Genomic DNA, 21,898 nt, shown 5'->3' with positions numbered 1-21,898 from the left:
TATAACACAGATGTAATTTATTTAGAGATATTTTCCTATCCTTTGTTCAGATTTTATAACATACCTTAGGAGCAGGTGGGACTTGAACCCACACCTCCTGAGGCAGAGGTTGGGATCTTACCAGTGTGTCAAATGATTCCCCCCCATGTTCCTCTGGTGTGGATAAAACACATCAAATGTATAATAGAGTAATCTGCTGATTTTGATTGAGTTATGCTGCTGATATGAAACAGACTGCACTCTTGAAACAGCAGTATGTGGTATATCAGTTTATTTTAGTGTTCTAGAATGAAAAGTAATTAACAAATAATGTTCAAAGATCAATACAGCTGATAAACCGGAACACCAACATGCTGCACACATGCTCCCCTCCCCCAAATAAAACAAAACTTAAGTCTTGTTAGAAGGTTGTAGGTGACTTAATTGAAACATAAGATAATCAGAAGGTTAGGATAGGGTGGGCAGTGAGAGTGGATAGCAATGGTTAGCAGAGGGTACATAAGGGGGATAGATATAGGACAGATGTCAGAGGTGGGACTTTTACTGAATAGGGGTATGGAATGCCCTGCCTGCAACAGTAGTGGACTCACCAAGTTTAAGGGCATTTAAATGGTCATTGAATAAATATATTGATGATAATGGAATAGTGTAGGTTTGATGGGCTTCAGATTGGTTTCACTTGGCCTGTTCTAAAGGATCAAATCTTAATTGTATAACAAGTTGCTGCCTTGTTTAAAAAGGCTAATCTTCCAGATTGTTTTGCATTAGCCAGACTTGATTGGTCAAATCCCAGGAAGGTTTAGGAGCAAGTTGCCTTTTTGGTGCCTGGGCTCCAAACAGCCATGTTCTCTTAATTAACACCCCCTCCCCACCCTCACCCAAAACACTTGTCTCGAGTTTGTGAGCAGAGTTTCCAGAGAAAGGGAAGATATGACAGGTTTATTTTGTTACCCAAAAGGGATAGGCAGCTGTATTGCACAAAATCTCAGCTATCAACTGATCAAAAAAAAATCAAGCAGTGCATGGCACCGAGCTGGTGCTTGACTAAGCTGAAAGCAACCTGTTAAGTTATTGTACACCAAAGTTTGGTTTCTGCTTGCACAACAAAATCGTTAGAATGAATTAACTTACACAAAATAAACTGTGACAAGATCAACTGATAATCTAAGGCACCAAATTACGCCTCCGATTGCTTACACACAGAAATTATGTAAGTTATTTAAAAGGCTGGAGTGTTCACTTTTGTGGTTTAGTGACCTACACTGATTTCCTGGGCCCAATGAATGGTACATGGGCTGCAGTACCAGAACCCAAAAGTTTTGGCCCAACTTTATGTGGGCTTTATTAACCATACAATGCCACAAGTCTAGCTCCATATCATTTGGATTGCTATAAGCTAGCAGTAATTTCAATGCTGTTAGACAGGTCAAAATATAATCAGTGTGACATGAAACAAGAGATTTTAAATTACAAAAACTTCAGTCTCCACAACCAAACATTTAATTTTTTTTAAAAAATCATGAAACAGGTTAAAGTGCATGATATTGCATTTTTGTGACTAAATCTGCAATGGATAGTTGCCAATAAGTATGAAATTGCAAAAGAAGAGTGCAGTTAAGCCAATATTATGAAATCAATGTAAGGATACTAAAAACGATAGATTTCATATTTGGATTAGATTCAGAGAGGAGCCTATTAAAATAACTTTAATGGAGTGTTGGTGGGGCTTCAAAACAAACTCCTTTACACAGTGAACAATGTTGCTTATTGCTGTGGTTTCCGGTTGAATATCTCCAGTCGTGACCCTGCCTCCAAGCTAGGAGACCCCGGTTCAAGTCCCACTGTTAAGGTTCCAATGCCAAATTGTCAACACCGATCTTCTGCTTCCCAGGCTGCAGGAGAAAATAGCAAAAACATCAACCGATCAATATTTACCGTGGTGAAGTGTTCTTATTCTGCAGTGGTTACACTGCTCTCTCAAGATATTCAAATCTCTGCTTCTTTCAGAGAAGTGACTCTCCCGAGGTTCAATACCTCTCTTTATTTACACCAGTTTGTGTTGTGGCCTGGAAATAACACAGTGTCACGACACTATTCGTGTGTCTATTGGTAGGTGAGGTTTAACTTAAAAAGAGACAATTTGGCAGCAAGCAACAGATGGTACAGTGAGATCAGCTTCTGGCTCAAGTTTCTTCTAAATAAAAAAAACTGACAAATAGAACAAGGAATTTGTACATATACCTAATTATGCAGAAGAACCATCACTGAGTTTGTTGTCTAACTATTTTGATCATGAGCAGAATGATGCAGTAACCTGCTGATGCTGCTAATCAACTGGTTTTTAAGTTTGATTTGAATGATTACTGGTGGTTAATAGTTCTTAAAAAAAAAGTCAGTGATTTGGTGGTGGGCAGGACATTTTATTATGTGAGATAGCTTTTTCCAAAATAAAAAATATCCACAAGTGTTATGACACCTCTGGAGCAGGAGAGACTTGAAACTAGGCCTCCTGGTCTACAGCTAGGGACACTACCACTGTACCACGAGAACATAAGCCTTTGATTTTCTTGTTGCAAAGAGGCGGCCTGGAGTTTTCCACCTGAGCCACAAGGCATCATTGGGTTCTGGGGGAAGAGGCCTCAAACTTTTATTCTCCTCCTCTCCTCCCCCCCGCCACATTACTGGAGATGTGTGACTTGACAACAGATTACTGGGGAAAGTGTCAATTAGAAATTTGTAACTGGTTTAAAATAAAAGTGAACGCTCACCTTCTTTCTTGGTGATGAAGAACAGCAGAAACCCCAGCAACAGCGAATTAGGACCAAGAGGATCAGAGTCAGCACTGCACCTAAATGACAGGAAATTCAGACAAATTCATGACTGTAAGATGTGGTTTGCACTGTCAGGCTTTGTGATGCATTAGTAGTAACCCTGCCTCTAAGCTAGGAGACCCAGGTTCAAGTCCCATTGTTTCAGGGATGTGCACTAACCTTTGAACTGGTTGACTTAAATATCTGAAATCTCAAGAGTGGTCTTGATAGGATAACTGACCCTCATGCTGCCTAATGTTAAACCCCTGGGTGTGTGCAGCAGTTCTGTTATTTTAAAAGGTTACAGCTGTACATTTGGACTGACTGCTTGTTGATGAATACTCCCTTAGAAAAAAGATTCACATCTTCAGAAAGGGTGAAGAGGATTATCACTTTCTCTTTTTGTCTGGCAGAGTGTGAGGAGACAGATACACCTATTACTCCAAAGCATCGGGTTAATATTTAATATGCAGCTACCACATAACTGTTTACAAAATGGAGTGTTGTTAAATGAAGTCACAGAATCCCTACATTGTGGGAACAGGCTATTCAGCCCAACAAGTCCACACTGACCCTCCAAAGAGGGACCCACCTAGACCCATTTACCAACCCTAACCCCTGATTAATGCACCTAACCCCCACACCCCTGAACAATACGGGCAATTTAACATGGCCAATTCACCTAACCTGCACATCCTTGGATTGAGGGAGGAAACTCCACGCAGTTGCACAGAGAGCATGGCAATTGTCTGTGTGGAGTTTGCACAGAGGTTGGAATCAAACCCAGGTCCCTGGTGCTGTGAAGTAGCAGTGCTAACCACTGAGCCACCCTAAAAGGGTTCTTCATGTTTATCACACAGCAGTAGGAAGTGGTATTCAAGTGGATTGTTATTCTAGGTTTGGTTGTGAGATCTATGTATATCAAGTTGGTCAAGGCTGGGTGATCACTGAGATAAGTAAACAGATGACAACACAGGCAGTCAATTCAGAGTTGAGACGTGTAGACATTTTGTTGTTTTATACTGTAAATATTTTTTGGTTGCATAACACCTGACTATTTGCACCAGGGAATGTGTTGGATCTTGGCTGATGAATGGCCTTTGCAATCCCGTGTCAGGCTGGAGTTGGACAGGATGCTGACGGGGAGCATGCTGTAGGATGTGATGGAGAATACTCCTGTCAAGGTCTTGGTTGATGGCACGGCAGCTCAGGGACCCGGGTTCAATTCCAGCCTCGGGTGACTGACTGTGCAGAGTTTGAACATTCTCCCCGTGTCTGCATGGGTTTCCTCTGGGTGCTACGGTTTCCTCCCACAGTCCAAAGATGTGCACGTTAGGTAAATTGACCTTGCTAAATTGCCCATAGTGTTTGTGGAGGTTAGGTGCATTAGTCAGGGATAAATGTAGGATAATAGGGGAGGAGAATGGTTCTGGGTGGGTTACACTTCGGAGGGTCGTGTGGACTTGTTGGGCCGAAGAGCCTGTTTCCTCACTGTAGGAATTCTATGATGATGAGATCTTCAAAGAACTCCTTCCAATGAAGGCTCACTACCCCTCTCCATCCTCGATATGGTACAGTCCTTGGAGTTCTGTGCATGGTCCAAGATCATCCTCCTCTTCAAATTGATATGTCCCTCTCACATATCATCCCACCCCAGACACCCCAGGCACAGACTGAATCACGTTTCCTTCAGAGGCTCCTCATAAGGGCTACGGGGAGAATGCAGGTAAGTGGAGTTGAAATGCCCATGATTGAATGGTGGAGTGGACTCGATGGGCCTTACTTCCACTCCTATGTCTTATGGTCTTATTAACATTACGTTCCTAGTGGCAGCACTTCTGCCGCCAATTTTGGGCCAGGTGACTGGAGGTGGGCGGCTGGATCAGACAGAAGTCAGTCCAGCAGTCATTAGGCCAAATCGAGGAGTGAGAGCGGTGGATATTCCTGCTGTCACTGGCTCAGAGGAGGAGATAGTTAAGCAGGTGTCACTGGCTGGAGCAGGCTGGTACTGTGAGGTGTATTGGTTCCTCTGTAACAAACACCTTATCCTTGTCAAACAGGCCCAGATTAAAGGCCTTGTATCAGGCGGAGGACTCCGTTGCTGTCTGCCTTCCTTGTCAATTACACTCTTAGAGGTTCGTGTCCCTCCCACCTCTGGCATTGAAATCGCCAGTTGGTATCCCTGTTTGCGTATCCAACTGACAACACTGGGCAGAATTCCATAGTCGGCCTTCATTACATCGAGAGTTGGAGTGTACACACTGGTGCCTGTTGTACCAATTCTGGGTTAGAATCACTAAAGAGTGGAAGGAGGCCATTCAGCCCATTGGATCCACACCGACCCTCCGAACAGCATCCCACCCAGACCCACCCTGTAACTCTGCATTCCCCATGGCCAGTCCTCCTGACCTGAATATTTTTGGATTGTGGGAGGAAACCAGAGCACCCGGAGGAAACCCACGCAGACACGGGGAGAATGTCTGTTAGTGGAGTTTGCACAGTCACCCGAGGGTGGAATTGAACCCGGGTCCCTGGCACTGTGAGGCAGCAGTGCTGACCACTGAGCCACCATGTCATGGGTTGGGAAGCCAAAGTATCATTTATCCCAGGGTGGGGCTCATGGAGACAGCCAATAGGATGGTGTTTGTTTTTAAAATGGTGAAGCTAACTCCAAAGTGCTCTAATGCCTTCATCAATTGCAGCATCCCTTTCCTATATGAAGTTGGCCAATGCAGAGTGGAATTCCCAAAGGATCCCGGTTCTAAATTTTATACAGCTCCACGGCCAGAGCTGACATTGGCTGTAGCACAACAACTGTCCAGTCAATGGTTACATTTGCTTTGATTTATGGTGTACAGAGCAGTATCCTTTGTAGAAATGCCAGGTGGCTAAGGCACTGCTTGCTGCGCTCTTGTGAATACCACTCAGGCCCAGGAGATGACACCAGGTGTCAGAATGCCCACAAGTGCAGGCCATCTATGGCATATAGTTGGCACATGTAGCCTGGCCACAGCCCTGTGGAAAGTCAGCCAGTGACACAGTTTCCTGGCACCTGCCTTCATTCAGTTAGCCAGGACCAGCAGCGAGAGTTTGACTGGAGTGCCCAAGGCCGCTCTAGGACCGGCAGTTGTGAGGAAAGTAAGGGATATGCCGATATTACTCAAGCGGAGGAGAATTACACTGCAAACCCAGGGTTTGGGATTCCCCGGGCAGCCATATCTTCACCAAAAAGGAGGGAACAGTCACGGAGTCTCCCCAGCAAATGGATCATCATAGATCATACAATCCCCACAGTGTGGAAATAGGCCCAGTAAGTCCTCACAGACCCTCTGAAAAGCATCCCACCCCTCACCCCTGTAACCCTCCATTGCCCATGGCTAATGCACCGACCCTGCACACCCCAGACACTGAATAATTTAGCATGGCCAATCCACCCGAACCTGCGCATCATTAGACTGTGGGAAATGGGCCAGAGGGGTAACAGAGCACCAACTGTGAGGGTCACTATTGGGATAGCAATGAGTGTGGCTCCTCACTGCACCAGTTAAATATATAATACACATGGAAGTGTCATTTAAATATGGCAGAGATCTCAAACTTCAAATTTAGTTCCATTTTAAACAGACCGAGAGTGCTTTGTGATCCTAAACTAAATCTTTAGTGAGTTACCGGTCAGCTACAGTCTTATTCAATGGTTATCTCCTGTCCCTACATTCCTGCAGCATTCTGTATGCACTGAGAGAAGATTCAGAGAGAACAGCAGCCAGGAAGCCTCTTTGGAGATACCAAATATTTCTGCTCAAAACTAAACCTAAAAACTAGAAAGCCTGGTCTGGGTGAGCTGGCCATGCCCAGGCTGCTTCTGTTTGTTCCAATTTTTAAAATAAAAACCCCCAAGGCCTCACAAGTTGTTTATTTTCTTAGAGAGAGCTCTGGGCCTTACAACCTCTCTTCAAAAACAAAACCCAGGACAAAAGTAACGTCTTAAAAGTGACTGCATCATCACAAAAGTCTTATATTGCCACAGCACATAAGGTGAAATGAACAAAGGCAAAATGAAGCTTACCAATGAAAATAAAGAAAATGGCAAAGGTGGCGATATCCCAGTTGGACTGAAAAAGCTGCTTGCTCTGTAACCGTCTCACCACATCATTGAACTGAGCTTCAAGCTGAGTTCCCAAATCCTGGTCAGACATCCTCAACACTGGGTCACCGTCACACTGCTCTAAAGGTGCTGGCTCGTTCTCCACACAGAGACTCAGGCAGAGGAGGGGAACTGCAAAACACACAGAGCAGACTCCATCATTTCCAAATTCACCAGGTGCCAGGCAAAAAAAGTTTCTGCAAAGGATGTAAACAGTGTTACTGCTAACGCTGTGCCTTAGAAATGAAAAAAAAAGTGTTTCAGAGAAGCTTATCCCTGAAAATTCTAGCCCAGAAACAGCGGACTGAATGGCCTCCGTGGCTGTAGTGATTTGGTGATATTACCCGTTGTCAGGAACCACTCTGGATTGAGGCTACGCTTACACTGACTGCAGCGAGGCTGGCAGAAGCTGTGTAAAAGACCCCTTGAAGTGAGTGTATAAGGAACCTCCTGGGGCCCCTATACTGCAGTGATCATGTCCATCCCTCTGGATCAGAAGGCCTGCGGTAAAAGTCCACCTACTTCCTGGACAGGCTGATTTTTAAAAATGACTATGTAAGGAATCTCTTCGATGTATTGGAATGTGAGTGAGATCTGGAAGTGGAATAGTTAAGGCACCCATTCTGTATCTAAAATGTATTGCACCTTCACACATTTTATGAATGAATTCCAGTTCCTAAACAAATACGTGTGCAAATTGTAATACAGCTAAAGTCGGAATGTGTTGGATAATGTTTCAAAAGTCACCATGCTCTATTTTAGTTAGTTACAGTCACTGAGGGATCTGAAATAAAGATAGTTCATAAATTGAGCTACACATCAGCTGTAGTGGTTCCGGTAATTCCACACCATCCTGTGCAGAGATGTTATTACACAACTCCAGAGACTTGCACCCAAACCTCCTGGTACAGAGGTAAGTACACTACCACTATGCCTCACAATTAACCTGTTAAATTTACAGCATGCTTTCCTTCATCAGACTGAGTACAAGAGTTAGCAGGTCATGTTAAAGTTGTACAAGACTTTGGTTTGGCCATATTTGGAACACTGTGCAGTTCTGGTCATCACGTTACCAAGAAGATGTGGATGCTTTGGAGATGGTGCAGAAGAGATTCACCAGGATGTTGCTTGGTATAGAGGATGCCAGCTATGAAGAGAAGTTGAGTAGATTAGGATTATTTTCATTGGAAAGACAGAAGTTAAGGGGGGACCTGACTGAGGTCTATATAATCATGCGAGATATAGACAGGGCAGATAGCAAGAAACATTCTCCCTCCCCAGAGACTCAAATTACTAGGGGTGACGAGTTCAAAGTGAGAAGGGAAAGGTTGAAGGGAGATATGCGTGGAAAGTTCTTTACGCAGAAGGTGGTGGGTGCCTGGAATGCATTGCCAATGGAGATGATAGAGGCGGGCATGACAGCATCATTGAAGATGTATCTAGACGGGTACATGAATGAACAGGGAGCAGAGGGATACAGATCCTTAGGAAATAGACGACAGGTTTAGATAGAGGATCTGGATCAGCACAGGCTTGGAGGGCTGAAGGGCCTGTTCCTGTGCTGGAATTTTCTTTGCCCTTTGGCTCTAAATATTATGCTAGATTAATGTTCCCGATAGTCTACTGGTGAGATTTACTTGCTTAGATAAATTAACCAGTACAAAGATTCCACACCACAAGGAGTTGCCCACTTTCATTCCTGACAATCCAATATTATAATTTTTGAATGATTAATGCGGAATCAGCCACAGTTTGCAAATCTTATTGTACCACAAGAGCTTTTTTGCCTCATGAAACCCACACCAGCAGCTGATAAAGACCCCAGCAAAGATTAAACTGCAGAACCCTGCTGATTATTTTTCAGAGTAAATGCTCCAGATAATGAAACAGTCTTTCAAAAAAAAAAATCAGAGAGACACAGTACAAACAGTTAGTGCAATTTTAACACTTTAGGTATCTTACTGCTGCAGCTCAGAATTGGATGAACATTACAGGCTGTGTGTTATAGAATTGTAGAATGGTAATGACAGAAGAATCTACTCAGCATATTCTGGTCAAGCAGCTCTCTGCAAGACAGCACAGCTAGTCCCATTTTCCTGCCCACATTCCTGTACATTTTCACTCTTCGGGCAGGTAGGCACTTCCCTTTTGAAAACTGATCAATTCTGCCTCAGCCAACCCCTCAGACAGTGCAGTCCAGACCCTGCACTGTGTGCACTGGCCTCCCTCACTGGCAAATCACTAATCCCTGTTCTCCAGTTTTCCAACCTTCCTTTGGGACTCAGTGGTTAACACTGCTGCCTCACGGCGCAAGGGATCCAGGTTTGATTCCAGCCTCAGATGACTGTCTGTGTGGAGTTTGCACATTCTCCCCACGTCTGCATGGGTTTCCTCCCACAATTGGGAGAGGCTGAACAGGCTGGGGCTGTTTTCCCTGGAGCCTCAGAGGCTGAGGGATGACCTTATACAGGGGGTTAAAACTTATGAGGGGCATGGATAGGATAAATAGATAAAGTCTCTACCCTGGGGTGGGGGGAGTCCAGAACTAGAGGGCATAGGTTTAGGGTGAGGGGGAAAGATATATAAAAAAAAAGACCTGAGGGGCAACCTTTTCACACAGAGGGTGGTGCGTGTATGGAATGAGCTGCCAGAGGAAGTGGTGGAGGCTGGTACAATTACAACATTTAAAAGGCATCTGGACGGGTATATGAATAGGAAGGGTTTGGAGGGATATGGGCCAGGTGCTGGCAGGTGGGACTAGATTGGGTTGGGATATCTGGTCGGCATGGACGGGTTGGACCGAAGGGTCTGTTTCCGTGCTGTACATCTCTATGACTATGACTCTGACTCTATGTGCAGGTTAGGTGGATTGGCTGTGATACATTGTCCACAGCATTCACAAAATGTGTAGGTTTGATGCATTAGTCAGGGGTTAAAATGTAGGGGAATGGGACTGGATGGATTACTCTTCGGAGGGTCGGTGTGGACTTATTGGGCCGAAGGCCTGCTCCCACACTGTAGGGATTCTATGTAAATTATTTTTGGGAAAGTGGAAAACCAAGAGTCAAACTAGTAGAGAGCTGTAAAATTCTGAAGGGGCTGGTTAGGAGAACGGTAGAGAAGATATTTCCAGTGGTGGTCAAGCCCAAAAACAGGGTCATAAATATAGGCTACAGGTAAAGTTCCTCAAAATGAATCTCTCAAACCCTGCACCTCACCACAACTTTAGCCCACGATGACAGGAACCCGAATGTTACTTCCAGCAAAGCCCTAACCCAGACCATTCGTTTTTAGTTGAACCATGGGATGTGGTGATCACTGCCTAGATCAAGGGCAGCTGAGAGCAACCCATGTTGCTGTGGGGTCTGCAGTCACATGGAGGCATGACCAAGTAGGAATGGCAGTTCCATTGCCCAAGGAACACGAGTGAACCAGACAGGATTCTCCCCATCAACGATTCCATGGCTACCATTAGACTCCTAATTCCAGATTGTTTATTTTTAAAAAATTGAATTCAAATTCCCACCATAAGGACTGGGAGCAGGAGGAGGCCATTCAGCCCCTCGAGCCTGCTTTGTCATTTAATACAATCTTGGCTCATCTCATCTCTGCCTCAGGTAAAAAAAGTGAGGTCTGCAGATGCTGGAGATCACAGTTGAAAATGTGTTGCTGGTTAAAGCACAGCAGGTTAGGCAGCATCCAAGGAATAGGAAATTCGACGTTTTGGGCATAAGCCCTTCAGATGAAGGGCTTATGCCCGAAACGTCGAATTTCCTATTCCTTGGATGCTGCCTAACCTGCTGTGCTTTAACCAGCAACACATTTTCAACTGTGATCTCTGCCTCAGCCCCAGTTTCCCTCCCAGGCCTCGAAAATCTGATATGGTGGGGTTCATACCTGTATGTTACCTGGGTCTTTGGATTAATCATCCTGGCGATCATACCACTAGGCCATCGCAGTCCCAACCACATGGGCTAAATTTGTACTAAATGAGGATAAGTGAGAAATTACAGAAATGAATCAATCAGGATTTGTTTTGCTTCTTAACTTAGGAAAACTGTTCAACTGTTTTTGTTGCTTTTCATCCCGGTTTTAGTCAGTCCCCAATAACTAATAAGGCCTAAGATAGACAGGTGCCAGCATCACTTACACTTCCAGCATGGTGTACAATTAATAGGAGATAGGGAGGACTGCAGATCCTGGAGAAGTTACAGTCGATAAAGTGTGGTGCTGGAAAAAGCACAGCAGGTCAGGCAGTATCTGAGGAGAGTCAATATTTCAGCATGAGCCCTTCATTAGGGCTGGGTGGGTGAGGGGGACGGGGGTGGGATCTGGGCTTGAGGAAAGATAGCCGGGATGGCGATAGATAAGCAAAAAAAAAGATAGGTGGTGGTGATGGTAATAGGTTGGTGGGAAGTGTGGAGCGTATAGCTGGGAAGGTCAAGAGGGCAGTGCTGAGTTGGAGGGTTGGATCTGGGATGAGGTGGCGGAGCAGGGGGAAAGAGATGAGGAAACTGGTGAATTCAACGCTGTGGTTGTGGGGTTCCGAAGCAGAGGATGAGTTGTTCTTCCTCCAGTTTGCGGGTGGTGTTGAGTAGGAGGTAGAGAAGGCCCAGACATATCATAGACGGGGATGGGGTTGAGGGAAATGGATGGCCACAAAGTTGGGTTGGTTGGTGCTTATGGACCAGAGATGTTCTCTGAACTGTTCTGCAAGTTTGTGCTGGGTCATACAACTAATGCCATGTAAAAAGTGATACCAACTTAATATTCAAGTCAATTTTAGGGATGAGGGGCCTGGTTCAGGAGTGGGCAGTTGCCCCATAAAGGGGCAATTATCTCCCTCCGCCCCATTCCCTTCCCTTCCTATCCAAGTACATGCTGCACGGTTGCAAAGACCTTTTCCTCAAATTTAAGATTTTAAAAATAAATAAATAATTCACAGTAGGTCACCATTCATTGTTAAAAGTAAACCACGTTGCGCCGGCTGGGGTGGGGGAAGAGGACGGGTTTGGATTAGAGTGGCGCTGGAAAAGCACAGCAGGTCAGGCAGCATCTGAGGAGCAGGAAACCTGGTGTTTTCCACATCTGCAGTCCTCACTTCTGCCACATTGCTGAGAGAGTCTGGAGTCACATGTAGGTCAGGTGAGGACATTCGAGAAACAGATGGGATTTTCCCAATGATTTCACGGTCATCATTAGACTCCTAATTCCAGAACTTTATTGAATTGAAATTCCATCAGCAGCAGTAATGGGATTCGAACCTCGATCCTCGTTACCTGGTTCTCTGCATTAATAGTTCAGGCGATGGCCTAACAGTATTATCACTGAATTATTAATCCAATGACCCAGGTAACATTTGGGTATGAGCCCCACCACATCAGATTTGTGAGGGGGAGGAAAACTGGAGCTGAATCTGAGACGAGATGAGCCACGATCGTCTTAAATTAAGGGGCTGAATGGCTCCTCCTGCTCCTAGTTCTTACGGGAGACATGGTGGGTATTTTAATTTGATTTTTAAAAAAAAACACACCAAATCTGGAATTAAGAGTCTACTGATAGGCATGGAATCAGTGATGGAAAGAAACCCATCTGGTTCACTAATGTCTCTTGGGGAATGGAACGGCTATCCTTAGTACAAATAATACCACTAGGCCATAGTTAACAAGGTTGGGCAGATAGAGGGTATATTTTGCAGCACTGTATCTCTTATCTAAGGCTGCGATCATGTTGACAGCCCTCCAAATGGGTCCTCCAGCCGCAGGAGCTTTACCATGCTGCCCTTCAATAGATTCCGTGATGCCCCACTCACCATGAGCTAGAGCGAACCACATTGATTTGACAGTTTCCCACAAAGTCTAGGAGCCTGACTGACATTCCAGCCGGAACAGCAAGGCTCAGAAACCCAGAGAGAAAATCCAGCCTTGAAGACAGATCGCTTCCTCTTACCCAGGAGGACGAGGAGCAAGAGTAGGCCACTCAGCCCTACTCCGCCATTCAATACAACCACCTCATCTCGGTCTCAATGTCACTCCTGCCCGGCTCCCCCATACCCCTTCAAGCAGTTACTAATTAAAAGTCAGTCCATCGGTCTTATTCAAGTGTCTTCAGTATCCGGACGCCCACCACGGAGAGGGGGGTGGGGATTGAATTGCATACACGCACCACCCTTAAGAGAAGTCATACTCCCTCATCTCCATTTTAAAAACTTGCCAGCCCTTATCTGAATACGATGACCTCTCATTCTAAAAATTGCCTCACAATCCGTTTTACGTCTTCTTTCTCAATCTCCCTCAGAGTCTTCTCAAGCTCAAATCTGATCTCCTCATTTTCCTAATCTCTGCCTAAACTGTTCAATCTCTCCTCATAAGACAAACAAACAGTCAATCCACAACTACGTTCCAGAAATTCCCACAGGAATGGTTGGCATGTCAACAACTTCAGCCCATCAGTGCACCTGCTATATTTACCAGATCCATACTTGGAGGGATTATATGCAAGACTCCACATGGTACATGACTTTATCAAGCAAAAGGTACATGATCAGATCATCTGTTTTTAGTAAAGTTGACTGGGGATCATTCCCCACATCATAAATAGTTCCAGTCACCTGAGGAGAGCTAAAGACAGTCCCTGTAACCTCAGTGCACATTTAATACCACTAAGGGAAGAGGATGTTGCCAGGGTTGGAGGGTTTGAGCTACGAGGAGAGGCTGAACAGGCTGGGGCTGTTTTCCCTGGAGTGTCAGAGGCTGAGGGGTGACCTTACAGGAGGTTTAAAAAGAAACTCCAATAGATGTTAATAAAATGTAGAGGTTTATGAAATCACGAGAGGCGTGGTACAGTGAATGGACAAGGTCTTTTCCCTGAGGTGGGAGAGTCCAGAACTAGAGGGTACAGATTTAGGGTAAGAAGGGAAGGATTTAAAAGGGACCTAAGGGACAAATATTTCAGAGTGTGGTGTACGGAATGGGCTACCAGAGGAAGTGCTAGAGGATGGTAGAAGTACAACATTTAAAAAGGCATCTGGATGGGTGTACCAATAGGAAGGGTTTAATGGGATATAGGCCAAAATGGGACCAGATTAGTTTAGGATATCTGGTCGGTATGGACAGGTTGGACTGAAGGGTCTGATTCTTTGATGTATGTCTCTATGAGCAGGATCTGGCCTGGGATAAAGTGCTCACATGACAACATGGCCTCCATAATATTGCACATACCAGAACATTGGTCAAGGTTCACTCTCGTAAATGCAAATCAATTGAAGCCAGGCATTCCAAGCCACAGTTTCCTCATGCTGTCGCTAAGAGGAAGGTGAGAATTGAACTGTTTCCAGTCACCAATCAAGATCAAAAGAAGGACTCTGTGCAGGGGAAGTTTTCAAACAAAGTGTAGTTTGGACCAGACTATTATTGTCACCGCTGTCTTTTGTCAAAAGACGATTCTACTGGTCGACATGACCATAAACCCGAGAGAAACCTCTCAAAACGACTATTGAACACTTAGCTGCTGATTTGTGTCAAGTGTTGGGGGAGGGGAAAGAGGTTGGGAGGGAGGCTAAAGCCGTGCTTCCCGATGTGCTGACACACACTGGCATGGAGCTCACCTTCCCCTGCTGCCAAGGTCAGATGAAAATAGTCAGCATTCAATGCTCTCATGCTGACAAGCTGCTCAAAAACATTTGTTTACAAAAACAAAATCCAGACAAACCAAAGTTTGCTGGCTCCTCAGTCAGACAATCCAAACCTAGCACTGTTCAAGCATTCAGAGTTACACAACCTGGAAACAGATCCTTTGGTCCAACTCGTTCACACCAACCAGATATCCTGCATTAATCTAGTCTCAATTGCCAGCACTTGGCCCATATCCCTCCAAACCCTTCCTTTTCATATACCCATCCAGATGGCTTTTAAATGCTGTAATTGTACCAGCCTCCACCACATCCTCTGGCAGCTCATTCCATACACGTACCACCCTCTGCATGAAAACGTTGCCCTTTAGGTCTCTGTTACATCTTTCCCCTCTCACCCTAAACCTATGCCTTCTATTTCTGGATGCTCCACCCCAGGGAAAAGACCTTGCCTATTTATTCTATCCACACCCCTCATGATTTTATAAACCTCTATAAAAGTCACCCCCTCAGTCTCCGACGCTCCAGGGAAAACAGCCCCAGCCTGTTCAGCTTCTCCCTGTAGCTCAAATTCTCCAGCCCTGGCAACATCCTTGTAAGTCTTTTCTGGACCCTTTCAAGTTTCACAACATCCATCCAATAGGAGGGCGACCAGAATTGTATACAGTATTCTAAAAGTGGCCTAACCAACGTCCTGCACAGCCACAACATGACCTCCCAACTCCTGTACTCAATGTTTTAACCAACGATGGCAAGTGCACCAAACAGTTTCTTCACTACTGCCTTGGAATGGTTATTTTTAATCCATTTGGCAGCAATACTGGCTCAGCCAAAACTTATTGTCCCTAGGACTGTTTAAGTACAACCGCATTACTATGCGTCTGGAGTCACATGGAGGCCACACCAGGTAAAAACAGTATTTCCTTCTCCAACACTTCGGAGAGACACAGATGGATTTTTTTTTCATCTAACAATCAACATGGTCGTCATTAGTCTCGGTTTTTAAGAGGAGTGTATGGGATGGAGTTCAGTTTCCACATCTGCTGTGACAGGATTTGAACCTGGGTCCCCGGAGTAACAGTTGTGTGGTGCTAGAAAAGCACAGCAGGTCAGGCAGCATTTGGAGGAGAAGAGTCGATGTTTCGGGCTTAAGCCCTTCATCAGGAATGAGGCCTCACTCCTGGTGAAGGACCGATGCCTGAAATGTTGACTGTCCTGCCTCTCGGATGCTGCCTGACCAGCTGTGCTTTTCCAACAACCCTCACTCAACTCTAATCTCCAGCCCTCACTTTCTCCCCAGAGTAATAATCTAGCAATAATACCTGCAGGCCACTGCTTCCTCCTGTGTCAGAGAATGGACAGAGGACATGCAGCAAGCAGAGAGAGAACACTATCCACCAACAAGTTAGGTCATATACATCAGTCCCTGAACATCACAGATGATCAGGCCAGAGGCATCATCACAGCGTCCTCTCCTCACCAGCTGAAAACTAATAGAATGATATTTATTAATGGAAGAGGAATAGAATACAAAAGCTGGGAGATCATGCTTCTATTACCTTGTGAGACTCCATCTGGAGTACTGAGCACAGTGTTGGTCTGATTATTTTATGTATGATGTAAACACTTCAGTCTAATATAGCTTCATACTACCCATTACCTGGAAAGGGTGGACTGTCTTTACAGGTCATTCTGCTATGACTGTGTTTCATCAGCACGAATTGGCTACATCTCAATTGATGAATCGTGGACATTGTTTGGATAATGTGAACTTTCTGCTGAATGGGTACAGCAATTTTCTATTAGCGACCTCCTACAGCATGATTCTCTATTGCGGTTTTCCACAGCGCCATTTTCTACATCGCGAGATAGCAGAGGAACAGTAATTTTCTGTCACAGTTTATTATATCTGTGTAGTTATTAGTCTTCATTCTTGATGTACATCAGAAGGCCCTTGCCACGGTTTTTTGTCTACTGAATCAACTGGTCAAGGCGACAGCAGTATCATACTCTTCAGAAGGATATCCACATCTCAGGTGAGGTTTTCCCATGCTCAGCGACCTGTAGCACCGAAAGCCAGGAGGCCTGAGCTCAGTGTTGCTGTGGAGGAAGACTTTTCAGGAGGAAACTTCTCATAGGGTGGCTAGCACTGCTGCCTCACAACACCAGGGACCAGGGTTCGATCCCAGCCTTGGGCGACTCTGTGTGGAGTTTGCACATTCTCCCAGTGTCTGCGTGGGTGTCCTCCAGGTGCTCCGGTTTCCTCCCACAATCCAAAGTCATGCAGACTAGGGTGGATTGGCCGTGCTAAATTGTCCATAGTGTTTAGGGATGTGTAGGTTGGGTGCATTAGTCAGGGGTTAACTGTAGGGGTATTTGGACTGGGTGGGCTACTCCTTGGAGGGTCGGTGTGGACTTGTTGGGCCGAAGGGCCTGTTTCCACACTGTAGGGATTCTAATTCTAATTCAGAAAAAGGTGGGACAGGCTTAGCCTATATCAGTGGATACGGGAAAAGTTGATTGAAACCTTTAAAAATACTGAAGGATTTTGACGGGGGTGGGGGGGGGGGGGGTGCTGGGGGGAGGTGGAGAGAGATAATGTGCAAAGGATGGTTTCTCCTATGGGGAAATTCCAGAACTTTCGACTTTAGCCTTCACTTGGAGTGAGCGGATTGCTTTATGAGGACAGACTGTAATTGTCAGAGATGACTTCATGGAAATAAACAACATCCTGAAAAGAACCTAACCGGGTGGAAAGGATGTTTCCTCCCGTGGAAAATTCTAGATCTAGGCGTTAAAGTTTAAAAATAAAGGGGATGCGCGTTTAAAACAGAGACGAGGAAACATTTCTTTCCTGAGAATTATGACTCTCTGGAATTTCCTTCCTGAAAAAAGACAGTGGATGCAGAATCTTTAAATATTTTTAAAGGCGGGGTCAGGTAGATTCTTGGGGGGGGGGGGGGGGGGGGGGGGGCGGAGGTGAAAGATTGTCGGGGATATGTAGGAATGTAGAGTTGAGGTTAAAGTCAGATCAGCTGTGATCTTATTGAATGGAGGAGCAGGCCTGAAGGGCTGAATGGCCTACATTTGTTTCTTACCCTTAGGTAGGACTATAATCAGTTTGTAGATTGTGGTGTGTGGTCGGGGACAGCAAAATTGCAAATAATATTGGAAGATGTCAACTCACTTGCAACCCATTTTAAAAAGCAAAATGGAGCTGTTTAGAGCAATTAGATCTGTGCCACATCATCCCAGGTAAACCTCCAACTGCATCATCTATTGCATCCGCTGCACCCGATGTGGCCTCCTCTACATTGGGGAGACGGGCTGCTTACTTGCAGAACGCTTCAGAGAACACCTCAGGGACGCCCGGACCAACCATCCCAACCACCCCGTGGCTCAACACTTTAACTCTCCCTCCCACTCCACCGAGGACATGCAGGTCCTTGGACTCCTCCACCGGCAAAACATAACAACACGACGGTTGGAGGAGGAGCGCCTCATCTTCCGCCTGGGAACCCTCCAACCACAAGGGATGAACTCAGATTTCTCCAGTTTCCTCATTTCCCCTCCCCCCACCTTGTCTCAGTTGGTTCCCTCAACTCAGCACCACCTTCCTAACCTGCAAACTTCTTCCTGACCTCTCCGCCCCCACCCCACTCCGGCCTATCACCCTCACCTTGACCTCCTTCCACCTATCACATCTCCATCACCCCTCCCCCAAGTCCCTCCTCCCTACCTTTTATCTTAGCCTACCTGGCACCCTCTCCTCATTCCTGATGAAGGGCTTATGCCCGAAACGTCGAATTTCCTATTCCTTGGATGCTGCCTGACCTGCTGTGCTTTAACCAGCAACGCATTTTCAACAACAAACCTCCAACTGCCTCTGGGTTGCTACGGGAGACCAGGGAAGGTTCGCCCATGAATCAGGTTTTATTCCTGTACATTTGACAGTGTTAGGTTGCTGGGTTGGAAACAGCTTCAGTTCAAAGTTCAAGTTTGTTTCCGTGTTTGTACACCAGCCAGTTCAAAGGTACACATGGATTGCTAAAAACAGAGAGAGAAGATAGAGAGATTCCCCCACAATGTCAGATAGTTAGCCCCCCAGGCACATCAAACAAACCTTCAGAAATACTTCAACCTCCCCTACTCTGACTTCTGAACTGATCACTGCCAAAACATATACTTTGGAGTTTTTCCTGAGTTTGTCAAGAACAGGAATCTGTCAGAGAAATAATCAAAGCTTATACTGAACTTTAAATGGATGTCAGGGCTGTGTCCTTTCTTAGCCCTTGCAGGGAGTGCACTTAAGACAGACGGTTAAACTTTTAATTTTATACCTTTATTTCTCCACTTAATATTAGGAAAGACTGTAATGTTAACTTTATTTCTTTACTTTTCTACCTATAATAAGAACAACAGCAATGCTTTACTTTTAACTTTGTTTCTCTATGTGACTACTTGTTCTTAAGTCTTTTATACCCAGGTGCCTCAGTACCAAAGATGGCGCCTGTGTGGTGACATTATCGCTTTCCCTGTACTGAAGTACATGTGAGTAGAAAGTTTAAACCAAATCAAAAATCTCTATATGCCATCCTGGTTATATCCAGAGCTGTATACCCCCTTTAAGGGCATTGCCAGCTTTTGTATGGTTGGCGTGCTACTGCTGGGGTATGGCTCTAGGCCTAGTTATCTCTCAGTTTGAGTCTGACCCCAGAGTTTGAACACTGACCCTCAGTGAAGTGCTGCACGGTCAGAGGTGCCACTATTTTGAATGAGTTGTTTACCTGGACAGTGTTATCTCAAAAGAGGAGCACAGAGTTATTCCCACTGCCGTGGACTGTATTTATCCCTCAATTAACACCTCAAAAAAGACAGAATATCTAACTGTTATTTGAGGGAACTGGAACAAAAAAGGTACTGGAGATTTGAAACAAAACATCAAGAATGCTGGAGAAACTCAGCAGGTCTGGCAGCGTCTGAAGGAGAGAGAAACAGGTAACATTTTGAGTCTGGTATTCTTCCAAACTCAGAGGAAGGGTCACATCAGACTCAAAATGTTAACTCTGTTTCTTGGTTCACAGAGGTAGAGAGACCTACTGAGTTTCTCATACATTCTCTGAATTTGAGAGAACATGCTGGGAGTAAATTCATAGAAACCACTGTGTGAAATAGGCCATTCAGCCCATCAGGTTCACGCCAATCCTTCAGAGAGCACCTAAGCCGGTAACTCTGCATTTCCCATGGCTCATCCCCCTAGCCTGTACATCCTTGGACACTATGGGCAATTTCCCATGGCCTATCCACCCTAACAGGCACATTTTTGGACAGTGGGAGGAAACCCATGTAGACATGGGGAGAATGTGCAAACTCCACACAGATAGTCACTAGAGGCTGGAATCGAACTAGAGTTCCTGGCAAGGGGCAGCAATGCTAACTACTGAGCTATCATGACACCTGTTAAGTTTTCAGAAGTACAATAATAACCAAAGAACTGAACTTGCTGCTGAGATTATGGAGGCATCATGAATGGAGCTATATAAATGCACGTCTTCCCATTTCTTAAAACGGAGTTTCCAGTCTGTTTATTTTACTTGCTCATGGGATGTGGGTGTTTGCTGGTCACACCAGCATTTACTGCTCAACCCTAATTGCCCCAGAGGGTATTCAAGTGAGTCAACCACATTGCTGTGGGCCTGAGCAGTGGGAGAGGGAGAGGGAGGGGGAGGGAGTCAGGGAGAGAGGTTATTTGAAATTGGAGAACTCAAATGTTGAGTCCTCCAGGCTGGGGGGTGCCCAGGCGGGAGATGAGGTGTTGTTTCTCCAGTTTGTGGTTTGGTTCGGCGTGGCAATGGAGGAGGCCAAGGATGGTCATGTCAGAAAGGGAGTGGGATGGGGAATTAAAATGGGTGGGGACTGGGAGGTCCAGTCAGCTCCTGCGGGCCCGGATGAAACGCTCGGCGAACCGTTCCCTCAGGTTATATTTGGTCTCCCTGATGTAGAGAAGACCACACCGGGTGCACAGAGTTGCCAATTCTGGTTGTATATCTATTCCTGGAGATTTTCACCCAGCTTTGTGAAAGAGCTGAGCACTGTCAGAACTCAGAGAGAGGTGGAAGAGTTCAAAAGAAAACAGCAAACAAACACCAAAAGCTGTTGTGTGTGAAATGCCTTTTCTGCGGGGCTACTTACAGTCATTATCAGGAAATTCATCCTCATTTCCAAAGATTCCAAGGAGCACCTTTTTGTTAAATCAATGGAGTCAATTTTCAGATTTAGTTACCGATGAGCCTGTCTTCTATTTAGAAAAAGGGTTAAACCCAAAGCATTGACTTCTCCACCTCCTGGTGCTACCTGGCCTGCAGTGTTCGTCCAGCCTCCTACCTGTCTACCTTGGATTCCAGCATCTGCAGTTTCTTTGGTCTCTTATTTTTGTCAGCTCTGTTGTGACTATTATTAGTTTTAAAAAATATGTTTAAGACGGAGAGAGACAGATTTTTGCCTGACAAGGGAGTTAAAAAGGTACAAAAAATGGACAGGAAAAGTAAGGTTGGGAATTTCATCAAATTATAAATCAGGTTAGAGGGGCAGAGTGGCCTACTCCCACTCTTAATTCATCCATTTACACATTCAGTCATCATCATCGTTGTGGATAACAATACAAATCATTGCAATGCTGGAGTAGGTACCAGGGAAATTTTAAAAAACCCATTGATGATGGACCAGGAAGTAGCTTTACCTGAAAATATAGGCCTCACACCTGAAGCCAGAGGTAATTTATTATAAATCACTTGAAATGTTGACAAACACCAAGCTACCCACGTCAAGAAAATGATGTCGCATTTATTTCTTAAACCTTAGTTTTTTTCTTCTTAACAAAACAAAGTGGAACAGCATTATGAAAACAAACTTGATTCTCATTTTCAGAAGAGATTGTTTGGTGATTGCTTACACAGTTTAATGGAAACCAAACAGAAGCACAAAATTAAAGATTAAAATTGCGTTTAGCACAGTTCCCAATCCAACACTGGATCCTACCTTACACATTCCTCCCTGGTCTTACTACAGAACCATCAAATTGTTCACCTTCAGTGTTTTTGTCGTCTGTTCTGGAAGAATTGTGTAACAATCCAAACTGAAGCTTCCCCACCCTTTACAGGGAAGTACACCTGAATCAAATCACACCCATAATTCTCACTGCTTGGTTGGATCATTGTGTTAATTATAGCTGTGAATGGGTGGAGTTTGATTCTCAATGCACTAACTCCTGCAACGATATGCCCCTGTAACTGGCCTTCAAATCCAAATTAATAT

General features: G+C 45.0%; 1 protein-coding gene across 4 annotated transcripts; it reads right to left on the bottom strand.

The window, feature by feature from the left end:
• Positions 1-254: 254 nt before the first annotated feature.
• Positions 255-21,764, bottom strand: smim22 (small integral membrane protein 22). 4 transcript variants are annotated; one of them, XM_060840136.1, is made up of 5 exons: positions 21,623-21,764; positions 10,852-10,939; positions 6,877-7,086; positions 2,769-2,848; positions 255-1,892 (listed from the first exon to the last, which is right to left on the bottom strand). In XM_060840136.1, exons 3-5 carry the CDS (start codon positions 7,004-7,006, stop codon positions 1,845-1,847), a joined length of 258 nt encoding a protein of 85 aa, XP_060696119.1. In that variant the 5' UTR covers positions 7,007-7,086; positions 10,852-10,939; positions 21,623-21,764; the 3' UTR covers positions 255-1,844. The 4 variants fall into 4 exon arrangements, with proteins under 4 accessions (XP_060696119.1, XP_060696120.1, XP_060696117.1 ...); XM_060840137.1 differs by having other exon boundaries at positions 21,671-21,764; XM_060840134.1 differs by lacking the exon at positions 10,852-10,939.
• Between the last annotated feature and the right edge of the window lie 134 nt (positions 21,765-21,898).

Source organism: Hemiscyllium ocellatum, chromosome 20 (genome assembly GCF_020745735.1).
Source record: "Hemiscyllium ocellatum isolate sHemOce1 chromosome 20, sHemOce1.pat.X.cur, whole genome shotgun sequence".
NCBI classification, from domain to species: domain Eukaryota; kingdom Metazoa; phylum Chordata; class Chondrichthyes; order Orectolobiformes; family Hemiscylliidae; genus Hemiscyllium; species Hemiscyllium ocellatum.
This window is presented reverse-complemented; position numbering and strand designations above follow the sequence as displayed.

Bases quoted from the DNA above. Each gene is read 5' to 3' on its own strand.
- smim22 (XM_060840136.1), bottom strand. From the start codon at position 7,006: ATGTCTGACCAGGATTTGGGAACTCAGCTTGAAGCTCAGTTCAATGAT. The intron at 2,849-6,876 runs GTAAGCTTCATT...CCTGTCATTTAG, and splicing joins CATTTTCTTTATTTTCATTG to GTGCAGTGCTGACTCTGATC. The intron at 1,893-2,768 runs GTGAGCGTTCAC...TTTCTCCTGCAG, and splicing joins CTTCATCACCAAGAAAGAAG to CCTGGGAAGCAGAAGATCGG.